The following is a 20,170-nucleotide window of genomic DNA, read 5'->3' as shown; positions in this document are numbered from 1 at the left end:
AAAGGCTGAATCCCGGCGGAGCTCGGCTCCAGCTGGGCGCACGCACCTCTCCATCCCGTCCCACCCCGTGCTCGGCCTGTTAGCGTGGCTGCTGCAGCCAGACCGTGGCCTTGCGTTAGTGTGAATAAAGCATGAATTGCTCCAGTCAGACCTCTGTCCAGACACCTTCCTGTTTGGGCTGCTGCTTCCAAATCAGCCAGGGAGTGCCTGTGGAAGAGTTTAGTGTAGGAGACATTTGCAACTCTCGTATGTTTTAGACAGTTTTAGAAAAGAACTTCCTGAATATGGCCATGGAACTGATTCTCTAATCTTTTGCAATGTGGCACATATAATCCTCACTGGGATGCTTATCTACTGGAAGAGATTTTCTTGGTGGCAAATGTGACTTTTTCCCTATCAGTAAATCACAAAAATCTTCAGGAGGTGATGAATGCATCCCCTCCCTCATCCCCCAATCATTCACCTAAGTATTCATGTAAGGGGATTTGTATTCATGTAAGGAGAAACATCCACTCTGTATGAATTTCACATTCACAGGCTCTCTCCCTCATCGTTTGACTGGATCCTTCATTGCTCTTACCTCAGCTTAGTCTGAGCAGAGTGGTAGGAAATAAGACACCAGGACTCTGCTGTAAAACCTCCCCTTTGCAGAAGGCTGTCCCAAAAGGAGAGGTAGAGGAGATACAGAGGGTAATGGAACAAGAAGCCATAACCAGAGTACATCGATGTCCTAGATATCTTTCTGAACCACTGCTTGTACAAACCAGAGCAAGAGTGAGGTCAAGTTTAAGGGTTAGAAAACCCCTCACTTACAGCTCCCCTAAGAGCTACCAAAACTACCAATATGTATGGGTCTATGACCATGAACTGCTTTTTGGTCAGAGAAAAGTCAGAACAGAGCTCTGCATGACTTCGTCAGTACAGCTGTGCAGATAGATACCCATCTATATACATCACTGTTCTCTTTGTTTTTATTCACTCTTCTGCTCTACTTAGTATCACTATGCAGCTGAAGGCAGCTGCAGTTTCTCTTTGCTGTCACACATACATTAAAGGTCTCGTTGATTTTCCCCATCCCAACTTGCCCATTCTAACTCTCTTTGTGTCCATGACAGGTAAAAATGACCCCTGACTCGAAATGCTGATAACACTCCTGGATATAAGTGCAACCATTAAAGTCAATGCCTGACATGGGAGTCAACAAGCGAAGGGGAGAGTTGGTAGGATTGGGAATGGAGAGGGTTGTGTGCTTTACAGCACTGTTCTGGGAGCCCCAAGAGCCTATGTGATCCCAGGGAAACCTGTGCTGCCACAAACGTCCCAGTTGTCCAGCCCTACCTGTGGGTAGCTGAGGGAGTTCTCCAGGTAGTGCAGGTCGTCCCCTGTCCCCCCGGCCTCGCGTCCTGCCTCCAAAGGTATCCCGTAACGAGTGCATTTCTCAAAGCAGACATAGTCGTATTGCGGTGTGCCCCCCCACAAAGCTGACTTCGATCTGGGTTCCTGCGTCATGGTCTCTGAGCTCTCCATGCCTCTACTATTCCTCACGCTCAGTTGTAACGGAGCTGCTGCTCTGGGCCTTACCTAGAACCACCTCATGTTCTGGCCGAGAACATGGCCTCCACACTTTCTTCTGTTCCCTCCTTTTCTTTCTCTCCTCAGACCACTCTGACTTGTCCTGTTCCTGCACTCACTTTCTCTCTGCCCCTCCTCCTCCTCCTCCTCCTCCTTGTGCCTCTCTCACTTTCTCCCCTTCCTGCGCAAAGGCAGTGATTGCAGGGTTTAACTATATTTATAGCAACTTTCCTCTGCCACATGATTCCCCAGTGCTGTGTCTGATCTCAGCAAAAGGCACTAACTCTGCCAGGATTGAATATCAGGTGTGGGCAAGAGGGGAACTCCTGAAGGAGAGGGAAGGGGGAGGGGGGGAGGAGGAAAGAAGGCAGTAAGACAGAGCTAGAAGTACAGAGACAGAAAGCAGACAGGAGGAAGCAGAAATGATTACCCAGGAGATCTCTTCTTTCACACCTCCCCATCCTGAGCAAGCTATATTTGCAATGCGAACAAAATTCAGTGGGCTTCCTCCTTCTCTCCCCAGACACCAGGTGTCCAAAAGACTGAGTGACAGTCATAAAGATGCCAAGAACTACAGTGAGACAGAACAAGATGGGTGCACACTCAGTGTCCCAAGACAATTTTTCTAAGTAAGTCCATGGTCCACAAGAGAAGCAGCAAGCCCTAATGGAGAAGTCAGGCATCCTTGTAAACTGCTGAGCATTACAGCTTAATCTCAGCCTTTCCATGTGCCCTTATGGAGAACACTTTACACTTTTGAAGAATGTCACCAAACTTCTCTGTGGGTATTCAATTATGGGTATATGCAGAAATCTATTCTTCTTGATGCTCGCTTTTCCACAGGCTAGAGCATTCAACAGCTTCTCCTCTCCACTCTACAACTTGTTTCTCAACCAGGAAAAAAAGCAATGAGCTCAGCCAACACCAGTGAGCTACCAGCCAGTGACAGGAATGAGAAGCATGTTCCAGCAACATGGTCTAGAGACACCTCCCAGTGCTGTCAGTGTGCTGCCTGTAACCATATATCTTTTGATGGCTATTAATCAATGAAAAGCAGTGAGTTCAGGAGCCTAGAAATTGTGTACAAGAAAAGAAGACCCCACATGCCGCAAACACAGTTGCTAAAGAGCTGCTCTTATTCCTTCTTCCTCCTCTTGCACACTATCACCTCTCCAGAATAACGGTTTCCAAGCTTCTCACACTGCAGGATAAGAGATTTGCAGTTGGCTACGTGGTGCTCAGTTGCCAACTGAGGTTAAACCACAGCAAGGGCATGGGGGGGAGAGAGAGAGAGGCAAAACACCCTTCTTTTTGGTCCAGAACAGAAGTCTCATTATTTCATTTTGCAGACCTCTGTAAAACATTTCTCCTGGAGGCTCATTTTGCTTTTTCTCAGTCTACATGGTCCTCCAGAGCGGGGTACAAAGAAAGTCTCCAAGAGGAAGACACACTTGATTTCCTCCATAAACCACCTCCTCACCTCCTCCAATGTTTCTGCTAACAATATCCATATGGATATACATTAGCAATAATACCCATATGGATATTGTTAATCTGTACAGTCCACACCTGGTGGCATGCCAGGCAAGCTCTGAATATTTACAAAAGCAAGATCAGTGCTGCCTCAAAACATATAGGCTCATCTGTTTCACTCTCACCAGCACTCACTTTAATGTCAATAAGCAATGTTCCCTGGAGGAAGACTGTGGCCCATCAGTAGGGCAAAACTTGTAATGAACCACCTTAAAGGAGAGTTTCTAAGTGACCATGTCTAGCATACAGAGAAGAATATTTGGATATCCTCATAGATTTCCATCTTAAAGGCATTAATTGCTCCCAACCTATTGAGATGCTTTTGGAAGACCAATGTCACCACAGCTTACGTAAAAAATTATGCATAGCATATACTATATATATATATTGTATATATAGTGTCTAAAATATAAAAAAGTGTATAGAATATAAGTGTACATCATATATAGAAAACCTAAAGACCAACCACGGTAAGCCCCAGCAAACATCAAAGCTGTAATACGGTACCAGATCTTCAGTTACTATTACATTTACTGGAGAACACTCATCATAGCCACTGGAGAAAACTAATGGGAACCATTACCCAAAGGTGCACTCTTCCAGCTCTTGTTTTTCAAGAAGCACAAGAATAGCATATCAGAAATTGCTTCAGTATAAAAAAGAACCCCCTACTGCCAGCTAACCAAAATCTACTGTCTGTCTTGTATGATACTGTTGTGGAATTTCCATGGAAAACAATTATATAATTATAGTCTAAAATAAGATGATCCTACCCTGAAAGGTATTTTCCAAGAACTGTCCCTCTCGGCCTCCAGATTGGCCCCAGCCTCACTCACCTTATCAATAAAAGCATGAAGGACCCCAAGGCCAACATTCGCCAAATAGCTCTAGATGCTACTCGAACAACAAACCTTTACCATCCTCAAGAGGAAGACAACTCACAAAACCCCTGCACCTTCCCTCGTACTTTCCATAATGTAATGCACCTCATCCTGTGCACCAAATGGTAGACCGATAACTATACAGATGAAACTGAACCATCATTATGCACACAGTGGTACATGTGTACACTCTAAGGACCTAGCTCTAAGGACATCTGCAGCTAAGGACATAGCATTTATCTAATTCCCAGTGGGAGAGCACTTCTCATCAAACAATCTCTCTACCTCTGATCTCTGTACCCAGCATATTGTCTACCAAGGAAAAGACGGAGAACTGAAATTCACCATTGCAGTGCATGACAAAATATATGCCACCTGTAGAGATACTGGATTTATGTCACATTATTTCCTGTGTCCTGAACACTAATCTTATCATGCTCCACAGCTTATAAATCACCCCTCTCCCTCTTTCCTCTACGTGGAAAGCAATTTGTCAGCTCTCTGGGCGCTATTAACACCCTCTCTATTCCACAAGGTACCAATAACCTTTTGTCACAGCCTCACTGACACTAGTCTAGTTAAATTCAAAGCAGCTACTCTCAACTTGTATTTGCTTTGAGATCTGCTGCTTCTATTTCAGACTCAAAGAAGAACTTGTAGACCTAACAGCTTGTCCACTTTTTCCAGCTGGCACAGCTGACCTAATGAAAGGTATTGTTCCAGCTCCACCCATTGTCTTGTCCATGTTTTCAGATCAGCAGAGTCCCAAAAATACAGAATACTGAGCACACCCTGAAAAGACCTGACTTTCTGCACTGCTGCTGCCCAGCAACTGCTGTCAAATCTCCCCTATCACTTCTCCTGTAGTTTCTTGCCACAGTTCTTCTTTATTGCTCATCTGTTCTGCTTTCTACTACCAGGGCCTAGCCCTGCCCTTCTACCAGCACACAGCAATGTAGTACTGCTGATGCTTGAGAGGTTACCAACAGACTCAGGATCCTGACTAGCACAGAAGTGGAGGAAGCTGTCAAAAAAGTGGATGGTGTAATAACCATCTTGCACTAGTCACAAACATAGATGACCCATATGTATGGCTTGACTCCTCAGGTGCACCTGAGCCTCTTGAAAGGGCTCATAAAAGTTTCCAGACTGCCCCACAGCACACAAGAGGAAAGGTATACAATCTGCTCATACACCAGTTTTTTCTTTGCGTATTACAGGCCCTAGAGGGACTCCAAAGTGTTTCTGTGGTACTTCCTTCAAGCAGGACATCTTCATGACAGATGAAACTACAGCTACAGCCCCAGTTAGGGTCTCAGGTGAGGAAAAAGAAAGGAATAGAAGTTAGAAGAACTCTCACCCAAGGTGGGTCTCTTCTCCAGTCAGCCATCTATCTTTCTCCCTCCTCCTCCCAGTTTTCTCTCAGGTCTCCCTTTCTCTGCCTTTACTTTTTTCTCCTGAATGCTTTTCAGGATGCAAAAATATAATTCCTAGGCTTCCCACCCTACTGCCTTTATAGTGAAAGCTCTGATGGGGGGAGGGATGATTGAAGACTTGCACTTCTCTCACGGTCCTGTCCCAGGAGATTTATCACCTGAAATCCCAGTGCTATTAATCAACAATGACAAGCTTAATGTTGTTCCCTGTGCCCTGCCCACACAATTATCAGACATCATACTAACTTCTGAGCTTTCTGCTTATATTAGAACTTTTTTTTTGTTTCTCTAGCAGATTCATCCAAAAAGATCTAGACCACTTCATGGCCTCACTGTATACAAGCCTTATGGCCCACCGCCAGACTGCAGCCTCCTCCTCTGGAATGAAACATAACATCTATTTTTCAGCTGCCGCCAATACTGCATACACAGACATTATAGCAGATGGTGATGCAGAGCCCTCTACCACCCCAGACTGAAAGGAGTTGAATTTGTGGAGGCAGAGTTATTGTTACTCAGAACCATGCATGCAGAATAGAAAAGCATTCATTTAAGAATAAAGAAAAAAAATATTCTGTGCTTAAGAGAACTCAGTCCAAGAGGTCCCTAAGGCTGTGAAGGAGATGATATAAAAGATAGGCTATGAGACAAAAGAAACTGTAAAAGAGAAAGGGAAAAATGGAGTTTTTAAGGAGGAAGAGGAGAAAGGTGACAAAAGGACTACTTAACAGTAACAGAGACTCTAGGAGATAAACACGGAGGCAATAAGAGACAAAGAAAGCACAGAACGACATGAGGGGATGAGGTGCAGGACAGGAAGAAGTCACAGCAAGTGTACCTTGCCTCAAGCAATAGCTTCAGATGGAGCAAAAAGAGTGAAAAGGCAGGAAAAAGACTTCAGTAGACATAAGATAAGGCAATGTCTTGTAGATGAGAACAACGTGCCTGAATGGGACATTTTATTAGACAAGAAATGCATGGAGGCTTCAAAGAGCTACAGGAGGCAACTGGAGCTTTGGGAGAGAAAGAATGCTGTGAAAAGGATTAGGAAGAGGGAGGGAGACTGGGAGAAACAGCTTTTATAGTGAAAGAAATAGACCATGGACTAAGGCTTGAACAGTAGCAAAAGAGAGAAATTTAAGCTGTGCAGGAGCACATTGCAAGCAAGGCTGAATATGGAGAGATGATGACAGAGAACTCTCAGAGAACACTTGAAAGAAGGGTTGAGTTCACAGTAAAAAGTGGAAATAAAAAGTCCAGAAAGTTTAAGGGCTTTCATCATGGAGGAATAACATGATAATACGACAATATTCAAGAGGGCATGTACCGAATAATACTAGACTGAATAGAGCAGAATTGACAGGAACAGGGTAGATTTTGAGAATCAACAGCTTTTCATAACTCAGGTAGGGAGATGATGACGTTACCAGAGGAGAGGCAGAATGGAAAAAAAAACCCACCCAGACCTCACGGCTGAAAGCAGATGAATACTTCTAGGACAGAGGGACATGGAGCCACTGAAGTAGATGTTGGAATAGATGAACTTGGAAGGAAACTTGAACAGATCATGATATGACATGATGACATTGTGGTATGACATGATATGACATGATGATATGCCATGACTTGGCAAAAACCAAATGAGCTTTAAAGGGGCAGGGTTGTGCCCCAATTCCAGAAACAACCCAACTGTGACAGTCTGCACAGAACACCTTGTGAATTCACCCCAAAATCAAATGAAACAAAGCCGTATCTATGTTGATGCTGGTAGCTAAGGTAAATTACTTGCTAATTTGAGGTTGTCTTATCTTAGATCACAGTGTGGTCACAGTTTGGAACTGAGTCCAAAAAGAACAAGCAGAGAGAACTTAAGCCCAGCAGCAACAGCAAGACACAGAAAATCAAATGAAAGAGAAGATAGCAAAATTAGGTTTTATAAATGGATCCCAACTCATCCAGAACTTTAAGGTGGATCTGACTAGATGTCCCGGTGAGCTCTCCGGTCAAGAACAGCAGGCTTCAAAACTCAAAATAGAACAGTCTTTACTAGAATAAAAATAAGATTCTTTGATTTTTTAAATAGAGAAAACTTCAAGCATATAAGTCAGGAAGCACAGAAATAAATATATAGTTTATACACAACTCTCCCCTACCCACTGTGACCTTGGTTGCAATTAACTCGATGACCTTCTGAGCTGCTAAAATTTTGTGCTTACACTCCATTGCCTAGGAGATTGTTTCTGCACCTCCACAGCTTGCATGGCTCCTCCCCTACAGCTGCCCCTCTTCTTAAATTGCAACCCTCAATTCCTTCAGTGACTCTCTACCCTACAGCACCCTGTAGCCTCTATTAAATCATTACTTCCTTGCATATGCTTAATGGCTTTTCAAAGGAAGAGGTGTCTTACTGATGGGGTAGAGATCTGATTGTCTTGTCTTAGAACAAACTGAGAACAAATCAAATAGGCACAGTGTGTATACAAGTATCAAAAAGTTAAAGCAAAAAAAAAAGAGAGGAAAAAATAAAATTAGACTGCTGAGGGGCAGAAAACTTTTTATAACTGCATTATGCATCCAAAAGCAGCTAGAGTCAATAAGAACTAGCAAACACTCAATGAACTGTTTGAAGTGGGTTCAGTGGATTTCTTATTTTCTAGGAGAATAACGTTGCATCATAAACATTCTCTGAAGTAATCAGCTTGAAGATATTTTTAGCAGAAGAGACTAAGGAACATCTAGGAAATACAGATTCATCCCTAGTGATCAAAGCATATTAGGGATGCTTCTAAGCTTGTGAATTTGTTATTATTCCAGGACAAAGAATCTACTGACTCTCTGGGAAATTGCTCTTTACCTGTGTATCTAGATGATGAGCTCTGATTCCAAATGGTGAATGTTCCCTAATAAGTCGCCTGCATCATGACCTGTATTTTGTTGTTGGCTAAAACCATCCTTGAGAGATGGTAGGCAGTGCATGGTAGATAACATGTGCCTTTCTTCCACTCCTTCCTGTAGATTGCTTGTTGCACAGGTAAAATTAATAATTGCACATTCAATCTGTCAATCATGCAATTACACAGTAGCATGACTGACATCGTAAGGATGGAAAGCGAATGCAGTGATGAGCTGTGTAGAACTGGGCTGGCACAGGCTGTGCTAGGGCTTCTGGTTTTGTATTGGACTTGGCTAATTTCAAGAAAAGAATGCTGCCTCTTATGTAAGCCATGGCCAACTAGGAAAAAAAGTGGTCATAGCTGAAAAGTTTAGGAGGAGGACTGGCTTATGAAGCAAAATTATTTGGACTGAGATGAAAAGGGAAGGTTTCAAGAACATGTTAGGGGTATGCTTGAGCTGGGGTTGGGCAAGAAGAAGGGACCTTGAGTATGGACAGATATCTCCAGGAGGCCATGGCTAGGATTGGAGGTATGCAAGGAAAGAAATAATTTATTTCATTTTCCTGATACATGTTCAAGTTTCAAATGCTTGAAAACTCACTTCTTTGAAGTCCTAGAATCTATTGATCTCTCTGAGAGGGTGACCATAAACCTTTTCTCAGTAACACTTGCTTACATTTCAGACTTTCACCATTATTAGAGCAAATGCTATAAACTACTTATATGAACTCCATGGTTGCCAAGTACTAGTTGCTGACTGTACTAGTGTGTCCTGTCCTGTCTCAGCTAACTGAGATAAATGATGTCAATGTAAAAGTTGTAGTACAGACATGTTATCACTACCATTAAAGATTTTTTAAATACTTTATTTACTATCAAAGTTATACTAGTAAATCTTGTACAGTTTTGACTAAGCTTCCTGTTTTCCTTCTCCTTCCCCCATCCAAATGCAGATACCCATACAAAAACACCTAACCCTCCTGCACAGCAGGGGTGTTGCCTGTTTCCCATAAAACAATCCCCAGTAGTAATATGAGATAAAGATGAAGGTAAACAGAGGAAAGATAGTAGTTCTCTTGGCAGCCAGAATAATAAATCCATCACAAACAAGGGCAAAGCAATTCCCCTGTGGCAATAACCTTTCCTGTTATCACTGGCTGCTGATACAGGGATGATAGTGAGAGTCAGCATGACATTCACTGGACTCTCCCTCTTTTACCAGCCTTCTGCTTTGACTTGTAGGAAAGTGTTGGGGGAAGGGAAGAACTGCATCAAGCAAGTGCATCCGGGTTGAAGTACTGGTTCACACTTTAGCATGAAAGCTACAGAAAGACTTTTCTCTGTGGAACTCATTAAACTAAAGCTGCTGTATACTTACGAGCAAGAGCCAATTTTGACTGTCACAAGGGGAAAAAGGTGCAAAAAGTACCCCAGGGGCATGAGGGAGCAACAATCTCCAATGTTGAAGAGACAGGTAGCCTAGTATTTCAAGTCCAGGACAAGATAAGTCAGCAGAAGAAAGTGCATAAAGTGCCCCACAAATGGCATTGTGTCCCAGGGTTGACATTTAATGTCGATGCCATCTAAAAGTGTTAAACCTGGAACAGGAATCCAGAGGGCGGCTGTAGATCAACATTAGATGCTATTGACCAAAGTCAGGAGTGGTGGAGGGATAATGGGCCAATGAAAAAGAAGGCACAGAGGATAAATGATGGGAACTATTTTAACTTTCATTTAACTTGAGAACTGAAATAAGTTCTAGAAGCTACTAACTCAGATTGTTTATGAGAAATTACTGATTTTTGGATGTCATGTTTGTGTCTTTAATAACATTGCTCACAGTCTTGCTCATGTGCATTATTTGGTGTTCAGAGTCAGCAAAAATCACTGAGAGTATTTGTGGTATCCTGTTCAGACACTGCCCTTGGTCTGGGGCGTAACTCAATTTTTGCCTATCTGTATCAGAGTCATATTTTATTCCACAAGTAGTATTATGTCTATAGCATATTTTGACAGAGATCAGTCAGAAAACAAAAAAAAAAGGAGATGGTCCTTGTGAAATTTTTCAAATCCCACTCTCTCTGCTGCTTGTCCCTGCATCAGGGGGAGAGTCGTTGCTCTCTGCCAGGTACACTGGCTGGGCGGGGCTGGGGACCTTTATTTAGCAGGAGAGGGACAGAAATGTCCCAGTCCACAGGCTTTTGGGCACTACAAGGACCATGGGCTCACACAAATGTGCAGGCTCCTCAAACCCATCACGCTGAGGGACAAGCTGTGCCACCTGCTGAAGACTCATTGATCTGGGAAGAAGATGCAGCTGACCCTTGCCATGGCAGATTGCAACCTCATCTTCACCAGTGAGGGCCCTGTTCAAGGAAGGAAGGGGACCCAGGGGGCAGAGTGCTTCCCTGTACCATGGGGACCACAGCTCTGGCTATAGAACTTGTTGGTATACAGCACTGCTGGTACCACTGACACCACCACTGCTGGCCAGCAGGTTCCTCGCCCCCCCTTCTCTCTCCCTCCGAGTGAAACAGCTCAAAATCCCATCATTAAACCCCATGGGATGGAGGGAGGGTCTCTGTAGGGGCTGGGTATTCTCCTTGCTTTGGGCAGGAGGGCTCTCCATTGTGTTCCTGCAGGAGACCTTCAACTTGGCAATCTAACTACTTTGTGGCATGACCACTTGGACAGACATGTCTGTCTATACAATTTCATACTGAGTTTTGCTACACTGATCATTACAACCCTGTCCTCTCTTGACCTATAGTCTTGAATGCTGGGGAACATGATCGTTGTACTAAATCAGCTGCTGCACATTCAGATCTGCTTGGAAGTGCATTAACGTCTTTAATATCTGTGTTCTGATACCAGGTCTGCAATATCATTTTTATCAGGATGCCTTCCTCAGCAGTATCAGTCCACAGGAGTGTCTGGCCCTGGCTGTGAATTTTGCTTCTGCCCTGCTCACAGAGCTGCACTGGAAATAAGAGGCAGATACCATCGGGAAGGCAGGAGGTCAGCACTCCCTAAAGGACACCTGGTACCACCTCCAACCAGATAATAGTACTTCTTTCACCTATATCCAAGTGGAAGAAATCAGGCTGAGCCACTCCTGACTAGACAGAATCTGCATCTTGCACTGGAACATCTCACAGACAGCCTCTGACACTGAACTGTTGTCCTTCCCAGACAACTATCTACTCTTTGTGAGGGCTGCTGTCACTTCTTGCTGGCCTACTGGTCATTTTAATATGGGCATTGTAGGACCTGTGGAAAGACAAGGCCAAAGGCTTTGGGAAATGGTGTGCACCTGGCTTGCATCTTGCCACAGCTACACATAGAGATGGCTGCCAGCAGAAGGATGTGGCAACAGTGCAGCTGTAACAGGAAGTTTTGGAGCTGGATGGGTGTTTGCCTGTCTTGTGATCCATCTTTCTACAATGAGTGTTGGGAGAAGTGGGATAAGCTGTAGGATTTGGAAATTTGCTTGTCCTGGTGTGTTTTTTTTCTGGTCATTCATGCAGCTCCTTTGGGAGACAGATCATACCACACATTTCCTCTACACCTTGGAGAAAAAGAGGGTTCTAGGAAGCATATCATCTGCATCCCGGCAGAGGACAGCACTCCTTTTAAGGATCTGAAGCAGATGAAAGAAGGACTGAGGGCTTTCTATGTGGACCTATTCTCTTTAGATACCGATATGTTGTCCTTCAGTAACCTCCATATCTTCTGGAACTGTTCCATTTTTTTGGGCACATCTCTTAATTGATTAAAAGGCTTCTTCATTTTTATGTGGTTTTCTGTTTGATCCATTCTGGTGGATTTTTTGACCCTTGCTGCTTCCACAGAGGTATTGACTCCAAGCACATTGTGGTCACTATGAAGTAGTGGTTTCAACTAAGAAGTTGACTTGTTTAGCACAGTATCTAGTCATAACCTTTTGTGGACTTCCTAGCTGACTATTCCACAATCACTGATTGCGTCTACTTCACATCCCAATGTGACATTTGCCCAACCTATATGGGGGTCATTGTATTTTTTTGTTACTACTGTATTTTCTGCGCTAGCTGGCTCTGTGATTTCAATCAACATATCATAGTGTTGCAATCTAGGTTCAGAAGGTGGTCATGCAGATCCAACAATATACACTTCCTATTTAGGTCTGAAATTTCAACCTATTCTGATGCTGAGTTCATGAGTTTGATCCAGGTTCTCATCAGCATATAGTACTACTCTATCACTAGTATGGTTTACCTTATCTTTCTGCATATTTTGTATTTTGGTATTACAATTTCCCTTTGATTGTCTGCCACAAAGTTTTTAATATGCCTGGTGTATCTCCTGTTAGGACAAGATACTGGTCCTACATGTTATTTTTCATAATTTTAGCATTTGCGTAGAAGTAGGTATACCACTACTTTGGTTCTTGTTTTGGTACTCTATTTAAATTGAACCATATTTGCTTTATATGTATAATTTGATTGTTCACAGACTCTGATCTGCCCTGCACTTGAGGATGTAGAATTTTTGTAACTATACTATCCTTCATAGAAACAACCTGAAGAAAATATGCTTTTGCACCTGTTATCTTCTCCTAAATCTTCAGTCCGAAAGTGTGCTGATAACCTTCTTAGTGTTCAGCATCAGAAGCCCGATTCCTGCAGCTGGTCAGTCCCTCCTGTACAAGGGCACTCTTTACAACAGTCTGTAGCAAGAAGCTGCATTACCAAACAATTTTCTCTTCCTTTCATGGAGTTTGAGCAGTCATGTGACTGAGAGGTGACCAAGTTGGTTGATGGAAAACTATTTGTTTTGATGGGTTAGATTTCTGTTCAATCAATGGCCTGAGCTAATTTAACATTGCAGTCATGGGCATTAGATCCATCCTGACAGGGGCAGTAGGAAAGCATGTCCAAGAACAGAGGGAAGAAAATAAGGCTGTCCCTTTTCACAGCTACCTGCCATTAGATCATATTATATTATATTGTAAAACTTCACCCTGAAAAGCATAAACAGTCAGTTGATACACTGTTATGGAATCAGTTGCGTCAGTCCCACAGTCCTCCACATTCAGTAGCAAAATGTCATCAGCTGATGATTGCTCATTCTCTTTAGGCAAGATTCATTTACTACAAACCCAAACACACTGATCTGGGGAAGTGGGGAGAAGGAGAGAGAAGTCTACACTTGTAAAAAGGGGTTGTGTTGGAAGTGGAAACAACTAGAGATTCTGAAAGAGTCAAAAATCCTTGTGGAAGGATTTGGAAAGGGTGTGCCAGAGTATCTTAAGGTGTTTTGTTAATACATTATACTAACAATATACTACGTACTTACTATAAGGATATCAGGTTCTATAAGGTATCAGGAGTTAGGTGGCTGAGTAGAATATAAAACAAACAAGACTGGAAGAAACAGCACATCAAGAAATAATAAGCAAGCTATACTCTGTGGATTTCTTGCACCCAACTGAGGATATATGAATTCCCTCCCTTTCTTTCCCAGGACTGGCACTTTCAAAGGAAAAGGTCAGTTCAGTAGTTGTCCAACCCCTGGGGTTCTGTTCCCTAAGATGCTGCTGAGATGAAGGAGTGGGGCAGAGCTCACAAGGGTTGACCCAGTAGGGCACTTTGGGCAGTCGTTGGTACTGCCTCACAACTTTAAACCATTGTGATTCATGCTTCAGGGGTGGTGTTTCTTTAATATGGTTATGCCTACGGGTAGCCTATGTAGCATTTGAGCAGTTTCTCACAGTGATGGAACAGTAAAAGTAAAGAATAAGGGTGACAGGGGGTAGCTCAAGGCTAGAACTGAATGGAGAGTGAAAGGTACTATGGGGAAGGACTACTTCTTGCGGACACTCTGACTCTCTCTTTCTGTGGGCTTGTGGTGAAGGCTGGAATAGGCCATGCTACCCGAGCCCTACGCAGAACAGGCTGCCTGTCACACTGTGCACCTGCCTAATCAAAAGCCAGTAATGTATCAGCCCTTGAACTTCTTAGTCTCCCTTATTCCACTTTTCCAGACAAAGTCTCAAGTCTGGTCTTTTTATCTTTTGGTATAAGGGCACTTAAAAAAACAAACAAAAGGAACTCTTTAGGGGTCATGGGGTAAGAGTAGTTCAGACTGCTTTTGAAACACAGAGAAGAGGCTGGGTTAAAGAAGAGAGAACACACAGTAATTCAAAAATTTTCAGTGTTGGCCTGAACATTCACAGCTGCCTCAAAATTGTGAACGGCATAAAGAAAGGACAGTCATATTCCCTTCCTTGCACCAGCTCTGATATGTCTGCCCTTAGCATTGTGAAAGGTAAACTGATGGAAAAACATTCATGTCTTTATGCGGCTAACTGCTCAGTGTCGTGCTCTGAATGAGTTCACCATAGGTCAGGGAAGCAGCATTTAAACAAGAAGTCATTACATGTGGCAGTCAATATATCATCTCAGCTACAATGCACACCCTCATATGAAGCATTAAAGCACATGCTTAGGCAAGAGGAGAACTTTACTTAGCCCTTGCTTAATCTTCCCAACAGAAAGATTTTCATGCACTTCTGGAATAAAGTTCCTACACCACACTGGCTGTTTCTTTTGTGACGACTTTGTTGCACAGCTGCGATGTGTTTAATCTTGCATTTGCCTTTACCATTCCTGGAAAGCTTAGGTGAACCTGCAGTGCTTTTAGCCTATGGGCCTGGAGCATTATGGACTTCCAATTAATGGAAACGAGATTTCCAGCATGCCCTATTTCTGTGTGGAATTGGAACTGAAAGCAGCACACGCTCAGTGCATTGTCCTCTACCACTGATAATAAACTTGATGCCAAGCAGTGTAACATCAAATACCTCTCTGGTCTGGAAAAGGGCTCACAGTTTGTTGGTAAGTTATTCAGAGTAAAAACGAAGGCTGACTGAAGAATTGTATAAGGACCTTAACAGGACGACTGAGCGATAAAATGACAGATGAAACAGTCACAATAAATGTAAAGTGATAACTGGGAGGAGGAACAGATGTTCTAGCTTTGCATACACAAGAATCGTCCAACTGTTACTATTTAAGCTGACTTTTACTATTTAAGAATAAGGTCTTGGGGTTAAAAAGAATGGTCATAATAATGACTCTCTCAGTATTTTTTTAGAACATGAGTTAAGAAGTAGGAAAATAAGACTAGATAAAATGCAATGTGCAACTACATCTTGAGTAACATTTGCGTTTCTGTTTCCCCCAATCTCAAAAAGAATATAGTAGAACTGGAAGAGTTTCAGAGGACGGTGAAAATTATGGAATAGCTTCTGTATGAGGAACAGCTATGCAGACTTGAACCTCCCAGGCTGAAAAGGACAACAAGGGCTGGACATGAATAAAAACATAAGTGATATGGAGAAAGTGAACTGAGAATGTTTGTTTTGCTGTATCTCGGGAGGTAGGTTCAGAAGCAAAAAAAATTGTTGGTCAGACAACATGCATCTTGTTCTATTAAAGTCACAACTTCTTGGAATTCAGATGCAGGCAAACAGTTTTATTTTGCTTTTCTGTAATAGAAGTAAATGCCATTTTTTGGTGAGTCCTTTAAAAATAAGGGTAGATAAGAGAGTTCATTACAGATGAGGAATTAAAAATACATTCTGTATCATATTTAGAAGACAATAATCTTGTTGACCAGTAGCTAACTTGCACTGCTGTTCCTCTGAGTACTTTAGTTAATTACAGAATCACAGAATATTTGACCTTTAGATGGGACACCTGCTGTCTCGTACAATACCATGCTCAAGCAGTGTCAGCAGGAGCAGGTTGCCCTGGACTATATCCAGACAGCTTTTGAATATCTCCAAGGAAGTAAATTCTACAACCTCTCCAGGCAACCTCTGCCAGTGCTCAATCACAGCAAAAAACCTCTTTCCTTATGTTCAGACAGAATTTCCTGTGTTTCAGTTTGTGCCCATTCCATCTTGTCCTGTCACTGGGCACCACTGGGAAGAGTCTGGCTTCATCATCTTCAGTCTTCCAACAGATGACGAGATCCCCCCCGAGCCTTCTTTTCTCCAGGTTAAACAGTCCCAGCTCTTTTAGCCTTTCCTCATATGAGAGATGCTCCAGTCCCTTCACCATCTTTGTGGCCCTTTGCAGAACTCTCTCCAGTAGCTGCATGTCTTTTGAACTGGGGAACTCAGAACTGGACACAGGAGTCCAGATGTGACCTCGCCACAGCTAAGTGGAGGGGAAAGATCACCTCCCACAACCTACTGGCAACACTCCTCCTAATGCAGCCCAGGATACCATTAGCCTTCTTTGCAGCAAGGGCACATTGCTGACTCATGTTCAACTTGGTGTCCACCAGGACCCCTAGGCCCTTTTCTGCCAAGCTGCTTTCCAGCCAGTCAGTCCCCAGCATGTACTGGTGCATTGGATTATTCCTCCCCAGGTACAGGACAAGTTTGTTGAACTTCATTAGGTTCTTCTCTGCCCATTCCTCCAGCCTGTCAAGGTCCCTCTGAATGGCAGTGCAACCCTCTGGTGTATCAACTACTCATCCCAGTTTTTTATTACCTGCAAATTTGCTGAAAGTTTACTCAGTTCCATCCTCTAGATAATTAATTTAGAGGTTAAACAGTATTGGATCCAGTATCGACCCTTGGGGTACACTGCTAATGACTGGCCTCCGGCTGGCCTTTGTGCTATTGATCACAACATTTTAAGCCCTGCAGTTCAGCCAGTTTTCAATCCACTTCGAGGTCCACTTGTCTAGCCTGTACTTAATCAGCTTGCTATGAGGATGTTGTGGGAGACAGTGTCAAAAGCCTTGCTAAAGTAAAGATAAACAAAATCCACTGCTCTCCCTTCACCAACAAGCTATCACCTGATCGCAGAAGGCTATCAGGTTGGTTAAGTGTGATTTTTTTCCCTTCATAAATCCATGCTGGCTACTCCCAACCACCTTCCTGTCCTTCATGTGTCTGGAAACGGTTCCCAAGGTGAGTTGCTCCATCACCTTTCTGGGTATCAAGGTAAGGCAGACCAGCCTGTATTTTGCTGGACTTCTTGCCTTTTTTGAAAAGAGGAGTGGCATTTGTTTTCTTCCAGTCCTCAGTAACCACTCCCGATCCCCATGACCTTTGAAAGACAATTGAGTAGCCTTGCAATGAAATTGACCAACTCCCTCAGCACTTGTGGGTGCATCCCATCAGGTTCCATGGACTTGTGTATGTCCAGTTTGTTTAAATGTTCCCTGACCTCATCCTCTTCCAATGAGGGTCCTTGCTCTTTGTCACCCGGTCCCCTGCCCCTTAAGCAGAGGGCCCACATTTTTCATCACCTTCATTTTGCTGCTGATATACCTGTAGAAGCCATTCTTGTTGCCCTTCATGTCCCTCACCAGATTAAACTCCAGATGAGCTTTGGCTTTCTTAACTTCATCCTTGCACAGTTGGCCAGTGTTTCTGTATTCCTCCCAGGTCACGCGACCCTGCTTACAGCTTTTTATGCCTGAGTTTTGTCAGGAGTTCTTTGTTCATTCATGCAGGCCTCCTGCTGCCTTTGTTTGATTTCCTACTCATCAGGATGGATCATTCCTGACCTTGGAGGAGATGATTCCTGCACATCAACCAGCTCTCTTGGACCCCTCTTCTCTTCAGGGCCATATCCCAGGGAGTTCTTCCAAGCAGATCCCTGAAGAGCCAAAGGCTGCTCTCCTGAACTCAAGGATTGTGAGCTTGTTTTTAGCCCTTCTCCTTCCTCAGATCCTGAAGCTGTCCTGGACCTTCACACCCCCAACCAGTCCTTCCTTGTTTGTAAGTATCAGGTCCAGCAGAGCACCTCCCCTTGCTGTGTCCTTGATTATCTGTGTTAAGAACTAGTTGTCAATGTGCTCCAGAAACTTCCTGGATTGTTTGTCCTAGGCTGACTACATACTCAAAAATGGATAGTTATTTTCCTGTAGCTGTTAAAAGCAGTAATTTCTTTTTAACAGTGAAATATTTTGTCAGCTTCTGCAAGTGATATTCAGGCAAATTCAGTTCTCTTCAGCATCCCAGTAGAGCTTTGGGTAGCTCCGAGTCTCAGGTTATAGACACCAATAGTCGCTATAGTAGTTTACACAGGGTGGAAGAATGTGTGTGGGTCCAGAAGGTAATGTACTTAAACATTTGTGTTTCCTCACATCATCAAATCAGAAAAGAACATACTGCATGTAATTTGTCAGAGTTTTTAGAGCTGCAGGTAATGGCTTTCTTTGAAAAGGTGTAGGTGCCACTCACACTTGCATTAGCACTGTGAAATAAATATGGTGAAGTTGCTTTGTATTCTTACGTACTTTTAGAATCTACTCTCAATACCAATAGCTGATAGGCAAATATTACTGATCCATGGCCTTTTAATAAATATTTTGTGGAAATGGATGACTGTCAATCCCAACAGTCACCTGGTTCCTTTAAGGACACATAAGAATCAATTACTTCACCAGGAGACAGGAATTTGTTGTAGAGACATATGGCTCAATTTTAACAATGTGAGCAAATCCTTTAACCCTGCCTATATCCTTAGCAATGCCCAAAGATTGAAGTTTCTGTTGCAGTAACAACTTGTGGAGGATCTCTTTGCCACTCCTATGTTCGGCGTGGAGGCTTGTACCATTATCCAATACAAAAGCATAGAATGCCTTCACATACAGATAACCAGCAATGAAATCTGGTTCCTCAAGGAGTTCTAAGTCACTTAATAGTAAATGAAAACACTTTAAATAAGCAGGTTCTGATAAGGTAGTCTCCAACATTAATAGCCTGTCTGTCCTCCCTCTGTGTTAACGAGGTAACAGAGTTATTTTATCATGCAGGTGTGTGGAAGCTGTTCTGTCAATACTAACAGCAGCAACTTCAGCAGCAACTTCCTGCTACTTCACTAAAGCAAGCATTGACAAAGTAACTTATTTTTACGCAGCGTTTACCGCCAGCTTCTCTCCAGCATGCCCGGGTTCTTTGCTGTTATTTTGTGGAGATTCACAACAGTAGCTGAGTTTACTTTGAGGATTTGTGTTTGCTGTACGTTTCTGTATTGATGCATTCTTTCTCATATACTGTACTTCGTATGCCACCTGCTGTACAGCTTGGGCAGTAACCTCTGTATTCCAGTTGCCCCTCTACTACCGTTGTTGACAATTTTGCTAGCAAGAGGTCTAACTTTTTGAAATACCGGGAATGCTAGTACATGGTCTTTCCGTCCACCCTGCCCCAAACTTGTCTGAAATAATTTAATCTGCTATACTGCCAAATTAGCTTGCAAGTATCATCTGTGAAAACAATGATGTACTTTCTTTGTCTACATAAAAAAGCCTATAGCATGCAGCTACCCTATTAGGTTTCGAACAAATGTGGGATGCCCCCTTATGCCATTTGCATAGAAGCAGGTCATTCTACTTTTTACAGTACAAGAGCAATGGCAAGGGTTAGATTGATCAGCATGTTGCCAGCCCATGGCATTTATTTGCTTGGACAGGAGGTCCGTACAATTCGTGGAAAAGCTTAAATTTTGTAGCATTATAAGTAAGGGACATGTAGCTGGGCAATCTCACTGAAGTATCAAGGTATTCTTACTGCTACTGTGCTATCGTTGCAACAGGTTTCTCATGAATAGACAACAGCAGTGCTGAGAGACAACACCGCTGCTAGTCAGCTAGCTCCTGGTGTGTGAGATCTCCACTTTGTACCTGGACACCTCGAATTGTTTGGAAATAACATATTAAAACATACAATTCCAGACACCTTCATGACAGAACCCAGTACCTGAATGATGCTGGAAATAGGTGAAAAAAAGTTTTTCTGCAAGTAGCAGAAAAAGCTCCTTGCAGCACCCTGCTAGGACCG

The 20,170-nt window shown here is 43.1% G+C and overlaps 1 protein-coding gene across 4 annotated transcripts in view; it reads right to left on the bottom strand.

Annotated features, from left to right (window-relative positions):
- The window catches only part of CLCN1 (chloride channel, voltage-sensitive 1), a 47,607-nt gene extending 45,892 nt beyond the window's left edge, over positions 1 to 1,715 (bottom strand). For all 4 annotated transcript variants that reach the window (XM_009328637.1, XM_009328645.1, XM_009328653.1 and 1 more), the window contains exon 1: positions 1,339 to 1,715. In XM_009328637.1, the coding sequence (XP_009326912.1) occupies positions 1,339 to 1,527 (189 nt within the window). In that variant the 5' untranslated portion in view covers positions 1,528 to 1,715. The remainder of the gene's footprint in view (positions 1 to 1,338) is intronic.
- Between the last annotated feature and the right edge of the window lie 18,455 nt (positions 1,716 to 20,170).

The sequence above is a fragment of the Pygoscelis adeliae genome, unplaced genomic scaffold (assembly GCF_000699105.1).
Source record: "Pygoscelis adeliae isolate BGI_AS28 unplaced genomic scaffold, ASM69910v1 Scaffold120, whole genome shotgun sequence".
NCBI classification, from domain to species: Eukaryota; Metazoa; Chordata; class Aves; order Sphenisciformes; family Spheniscidae; genus Pygoscelis; species Pygoscelis adeliae.
The sequence above is the reverse complement of the archived record's forward strand: the minus strand, read 5'-3'. Positions and strand labels throughout refer to the sequence as shown.